This window comes from Plutella xylostella, chromosome 11, assembly GCF_932276165.1.
Source record: "Plutella xylostella chromosome 11, ilPluXylo3.1, whole genome shotgun sequence".
Lineage (NCBI taxonomy): Eukaryota > Metazoa > Arthropoda > Insecta > Lepidoptera > Plutellidae > Plutella > Plutella xylostella.
This window is the reverse complement of record NC_063991.1, coordinates 349,752-356,381: the sequence shown is the minus strand read 5'-3', so window position 1 is coordinate 356,381 and position 6,630 is coordinate 349,752. Positions and strand designations below refer to the sequence as shown.

The window sequence follows — 6,630 nt, the reverse complement described above, 5'->3', positions numbered from 1 at the left end:
GAAGCCCGAGCCTTCTTATCATTATTTATTTATTCATTAATCTTCGCACTTCACATCTGCTTTTAAGATAGAGTTTTGATATTTGAAATATTTTATTTAAAAGTTTTTTTTATAAAATAAATTCTTTATTTTTGAATTTCAGAACGGCGGCAATGTTCCAATACGAGTACGAGAAGTCGCGTCGCGATTGGTCGCGATACCCGAGTAGAGCAGAGAGCTCCCGAAGCGCGCCGAGCGACGCCGGAACTGTCAGCGGCCATTCCCGCCGCGCGCTGCCGCTTCCGCCGCGGCCGGAAGTCATCTGCAGTCGCGTGCACACCACAAAGCCCACTGTGAGTATTTTTTTACGTTGCCGCCATTTTTTGACAGTTCTGTGTTGCCAAAATCTATTGTATACGTTTTTCTTTTACACAAATCAAATATGGAATAGTTGGTCAACTAAATAAATTAATAAGAATTATTTACTTATGCTGATTATAAACATTGAAAAACTCTATGTATTCTACATACGATGAATATAGTTAGGTATCATTATTAAGTTTCGCTCGATCGAATGTTTACTTTCAGCGGTTTCCCATTCTTACCTAAGCATTAGCAATACTTAGGCATTAAGTTATCCACAACATGTGACCGTAATGGACTAATGACTGCCCCGTAATCGACCGTATCCTTCAATTAGGGTGCTTGATTATGTAAGGAATTCTAAGCAGCGTCTTTTGGAAAGTTGATCAAGTTAATCTTGACGTTTAAGGCTTGGATTCTTAATTAGTGCTTGGTAAAAAGCTTCGTAGCCCCTAAGTTACCGAGAACATCAATGAAACGATCGAACTAGGCGTAACAATACAAACGACATACTTTTAGTCCACCCTATTTTAGGGAGTTCTGGGATAGGTACGGAAGGTATAGCACGGAGTGCAAGACGCGCACGTTACAAAAGGTTTCCTTCGCACTCGCTATCAAAGCCGAGCTATGTTAGTGAACGCGTCGCAAAACTTGTCACGTCTTGGCGTGTCCGTCATGCGCCCCGTGCTAGGTATTCTGATAGCGCACAGTGTGTGTTGAGCCGGGAAATCTTTAAACCACTTAAGATTTTTGTCTCTTTTAGATTGTGCTGGCTACAAACCTCTACATTTATTATAATGAATAGTTCTACCAGAATCTCTAAACAAATTCCTACCATAAAATGCATTTCCCACATTTCAGGTGCCCCTCAAGGTGTGGATCATCGCGAGCGCGTCCTGCTTCGCGGTGTGCGCGGCGCTGGTGCTGGCCACCGTCGTCATCACCAAGTGGGGCACGACGGAGAGCTTCGGGGAACATTATTATGAGGCGCAGCCTGTGAGTTGTTTCTATTTTTTTTACTTTGACAAGGTAGTTACAAAAGTCTAACTGAATTTATAGGCGATGACTGTTATTTTACATCATCCACCCGAAAGAGAAGGCTGATATGACTATGAATATAGTGCACTTACCTATCAGTTTTTGGTAATATTTCCAAAATAATAATGTTTTTTGAATTGTGCCCCATATTATGAAAGCAGCGATATTATATTATCGGGACGGAGAAACAGATTTGGAACCACTTTTGTTGTGCTCTAGGTAACTGGATCGGTAACTTGTCAATAATCTAAAGCAGAACAAGAACTTTAAAAAGTCAACAATAGTTTATTTAAACATAACTAATATTAACTATTCACAGGAACCAGTCTACTCCCACCCACAGCCAGTCTACCACAACCTGGCGAGGATACAGAAACAAACGACAACCGTCACGCCGACTGAAGCCAAAGTTATCGATGACGACGATGATATAGACATCAAATCTGAAGAGCTAGCAATGCCAGAAGACATACAGTTCCCAATCTTTGAAAAGCTATCCATTTTCAAAAACATAGTAGCCAATCGGGATAAGAAGAAAGCTGAGGTGCCAAAGCTGAAGCCAGATACTCTTATCGATAAACAACAGATACATCCGATGCACGATATATCTTTGCATCACCCAGAAAGAAAGATACAAAAGAAAGACCAAGCGAAACACCCAGAAATGGAGAACGGAGTTCCAGATTTCAAACCAACTCTACCAGATATCTTCATCAACAAAAACCTACAAATCAAACTCCCTGAGGAATTCGGTGCCGGTTTCCGCAAATATTCTGAATACGACAATGACTATTTTTACAATGACGAGAATCTTTACGACGATTACATGCAAAGCAACACTATGACCAGTTACTTGATTGAAAAGGTCCAAGAATTGCATGATTGGATCACGACGGACTCTGATTTTGATGCTGCTAGCAGTAAAAATGTTTCGGCTAAGCAAAAAAAGAGGACCGGTAATGAATTTACACAAGTCTTGAGGGCTTTAAACGAGAGTCTCGTTGAAGGGAATGTGACTATTGTAATGAATAAACTTAAGGATATTTACTTTGGGGAGAACTACACGAATCCGAATCATACTAGGAAGGTGATTTTGAGCAATAGTACGGATCTGCTGTCGTTCGGGATACTCTCACTGGATGTGATGCTGCTGCATAATATTCAGCTGATGGCGTGGGAGAATCAGGTATGAAAGTGCAATTTAATATACTTACAGACTTTCATTTTACCAGCAATTGACCCTAAGGAAGGTCTATACACTCACTATTACAGCTCCAGAGAGCCTGAACTTAGCTCTAAGCAGGTAATTTTAGAAAATGGAGGGCCTATTTAGATGGCTAGCGGTAAAACTTAGGTCTTTACGAAAATACCGAAGAACTTGTAAGTCAACTTTTAGGCTACTAACGTAGTGGATACCGCTGCCATCTGAGTAAGCTCTATAGATTTTTAAAATGGGCGAACTTAATAATAATACCATTCTTTCCAGTTAACCTTTAGTGTTGTGGAGAGTTATACGTAGTACGCTAAACTGAAGAGCGGGATTGTTTAAATTTAAATATTGACAGTCCTATGCTACCGGTAACAGCTAATGACAAAAGTGGTAAAACTTATGAACTTTCAGGAGACAGCCCGCAACAAGATGCTGAAAGACCCGGACGTGTTCGCGTTCAACGCGCTGTTCCTGGAGCCGGCGCGGGTGGAGGCGTGGTACAACGAGGTCATAGGGTACCGGGAGAAGACTGCTAGTAGCCCGTGAGATATTGACTTTTGTAGCACGAAGTTTCATAACCTGAATTTAAGTTTACGACAAATGCGAGCCAACCAACAATAATTAATTTTAATTGATAGTTATTTAGACCGTACCCAGGAACGCGATATGGCTTTGTGTCTGGAATTCTTAAATCGTAGTAGTTAGCGCCACTGTTGAGTGCTGGCTACCTTTCTAAGGCCATGAATCCATTGGGCTTGAGGGCATCCCAAAATATATTCTCTTGAAGATACACTTATAAATAGCTAATTGTCTTTGCAGAAAACGCCAAATGCTAAGACAAGAAGACGAGTTTGATATCGGCAAGAATTTGCTGGAGAACGTCCTGGAAATGGGCATGAGTACCGCGCGCGCTGCCATACACCTTGGCAGGGCTTACAAGAACACCAAGTGAGTAGCTTTATTGTCTCTTTTTGAAATGACTATATAAATAAAAAAGTCACGTGACCAACAAAATTCAAAATATGGTTCGATGGCACATTTCTTTGTGACTTTTTATAACTCGTACATCAAAAGTTTCGGCTTACTTTACCACTTTGCAAAACCTAGTCAGTATGTAAGTAAGGTACAAAGATTTCATAAATTCAGGTGATCACGACCCATCACGTCCCCACTGCTGGGGCACGGGTCTCCTTCCAATGAAGGAAGGGTTTTAGGCCTAGTCCACCACGCTGGCCTAGTGCGGGTTGGTGGACCAGGTTCAGGTACCTTCATTCAATTGTACCCTTTTTTATATTTCCAGGATGGTCCTAAACCAGATTTCCAACCAGAAGAACTTAAACGCCAACATACAGAGCTTATCCCGAAACATTGACGGCAACACTCATGCGCTCAACCACCTCCAGACTTCATACAACAAGAACGACAGTTCCCCCAGTGTTGCCAGCCCAGCGGGCGTCTTGTATACCGAGTTGGACTGTGTTTGGTTGCTGTACTGCAAGAATTTGGCGGCGACAGCCAAGTTGAATGCGCCGTACGGTGTTATGGCTAGGATAAATGGGTGAGAAGGGAGTGAATTTTACTATGATATTTCCACCATCACCCTAGCACATACATATACACAGGTACTACCTATCCAGGACTGCCTACTTGTAAAATCTATACTAAATAATTCCTGCAATCGTTCAAAAGATGATGGTTTAGAAATTGCTCATTGACCCACTCCCTAATTTTCTAATGCAAGGAGCTAACATACGTAAATAAGTAAGTAGTTAGGTACATAACAAATCTACTAAAATAGCTTAATATGAATGTACAGTCAGCTGCATAAGTAGCCATACACTTTCGAACCTTGTCAATCTAACAAACCGTCTTGTACATTCAATGAAGCATTGACGTTTCGTCAGTTTGACAAGGTACAGAAGTGTATAACAACTTATGCAGCTGACCATACTTACCTAGCTCATAAAAAACAACAGGCTGATGGTCATCTATCAGACTATTTTGAAACTTTTAAAACACTTTGAAACTTTTTTAAATAACGTCAGAAAATATCCCATTATAACGAACTCTAGTTCTTACAATGTTTATAAAATACCAGGATGGCGCTGCGGATGCTGACCGGCGAGCTGTCAGCGGACAAGGCGCTGGACACCATGCTGTACGAGGCGCTGACGGGCTGGACCGAGCTCCGGTGTCCTGACATGTTTCCGAGGTAATACTTTACATACCTAGTGTTTTAATAATTATTAGTTATGAATACTTGCTTAATAAAATGAATCGAACCCTACTAATATATTCTGAGGGTTTGTAAGTATTGATGGATGGGTGTTCGTTACTCGAAGTTACGTGAAAATGGCTGGACCAATTTATATGAAATAAGTATGGTAGCTATGTAAACGTAACACCCTGGAATAACACAAATGCTACTTACCTTTTATGGCGAATCGAAACATTATAGCGTTATTTACATAACTGATAATAATATTTTTTTTACAGATGCAGTAAGGTGAACCCAGCGAAGGTAGTCATGGAATCTATTCTTCAGCCTCTGAAGAAATCTCAACCGTCTAATAAACCAAGCTAATATCCACAAAGTACTTTGAAAAAGACTGCTTTTAAAAACCTACCAAATGGTAGAAAAATATTTTACACTTACAATACTTGGATAAATTTAAAATATAGAATGTCAAACGTAACGTACCGTAACTCACGTAGATCAAGAAACAATAAGAAAATTACGGGCATTCCATGAGTGAGGGTAGAGTAATGGCGTAGGTACTTATTTATTACCAGTAAATGCCAGACAACATTACATAGTTGATTCGCCAGTTCCATATTGTTTGTTGATCTACGTACTTTATAGTCGGCCCTAAACTTACTACAAGTAGCAAGTGTGGCATAAGAACAACTTTTTAATATTATATTTTATGAGTAGGTATACCAATGTTACATAGTTACTTAGTACAGTAATTTTACTCAGTTAAATGTATACTAAATGAATACATTTACATAGCGTTAAAGATGAAACTAAACCTATTTTGTTACTTTTAAGTTTTAAAATGTTACAATAGGTTAGTCTGCTGGTTTCAATATCTTAGCCACGATAAAATATCGAAACCGGCCACCGGTCTTTGACATTGGCTCGTAATTTAATGCTTAGTACCTAGATAGAACTACCAGATTGTAACCTATACAATAATATTATATGATGCTAGAAATTGTGGAGTTACCACCAGCGTACCACCATTAGCATTTTAACATTCCTAAACGGGCGTCGACTGTAGCACTGGAGCGCCTATAACGGTAGAAAGTTATTTAACTCTGGCAACTTTTAAATAATTTCCCGCGCAAATATAGAAAGAACATGAATTACATGAAGAAAAGTGGAGTTACTTAAAAAAGTAGGTAAATACGAGCCAATTTGTCAGACACCAATATTTTTTAAGTTTGAAATACTTTAATGAATCTGTAGGATTTGTTATAGTGAGTACTTAGGTATACCAATAATAATTATTATTTACCAGTGTGAAGAATTGGTATTTTTGTAGGTACCTAGACTGATAATACTAATATAATTTTCGTAATAAAATGATATTACTCAAAATATTTAATGTGTTTGATTTCTCTTATAAATTTATTATTTAGGCTAAAATACCTACTGATCTGAGCAGATACGGAGCAGTGCTGAAACTGGGATTTAAACCCGCCGGGACTATCGGCACTAGGGCCTTCGACCCAACAAACTTCCTATGACTGTGACAAAAACATTCACCAAACAATTTTAAGCAAATGTTTAGAAAAATAAGTTAATTTGAGCTAGATTATAGGAATAGCTAGCAAGAGAATCCGTGAGTAGCCAAACTAACTACGAGTTGGTCGGTTTGCACTCTCTTTTTAACCCCCGACAAAAAGAGGGGTGTTATAAATTTAACGTGACTGTGGTAGCGTAGCGCCTAACAGCAGTGCAGCGATTACAAGATTTTCAAACCTTCGTTAACGTCACTAACAAAATGTAAGGAAAATTTGTTAGTTCCAAAAGT

General features: G+C 39.3%; 1 protein-coding gene across 1 annotated transcript; it reads left to right on the top strand.

Moving 5' to 3' along the window:
• Positions 1-969: 969 nt before the first annotated feature.
• On the top strand, positions 970-6,196 carry LOC105393198. Its single transcript, XM_048624271.1, has 8 exons — positions 970-1,053; positions 1,204-1,338; positions 1,700-2,566; positions 3,002-3,132; positions 3,410-3,538; positions 3,891-4,148; positions 4,689-4,802; positions 5,087-6,196. The coding sequence occupies exons 1-8, from the start codon at positions 970-972 to the stop codon at positions 5,172-5,174; spliced, it is 1,806 nt and encodes a 601-aa protein (XP_048480228.1). The 3' UTR covers positions 5,175-6,196.
• The last annotated feature ends 434 nt before the right edge of the window (positions 6,197-6,630 follow it).

Coding starts and splice junctions, on each gene's coding strand:
- LOC105393198 (XM_048624271.1), top strand. CDS start 970: ATGTTAGTGAACGCGTCGCAAAACTTGTCACGTCTTGGCGTGTCCGTC. Junction 4,149..4,688: donor GTTATGGCTAGGATAAATGG/GTGAGAAGGGAG, acceptor ATAAAATACCAG/GATGGCGCTGCGGATGCTGA. Junction 4,803..5,086: donor TGTCCTGACATGTTTCCGAG/GTAATACTTTAC, acceptor TTTTTTTTACAG/ATGCAGTAAGGTGAACCCAG.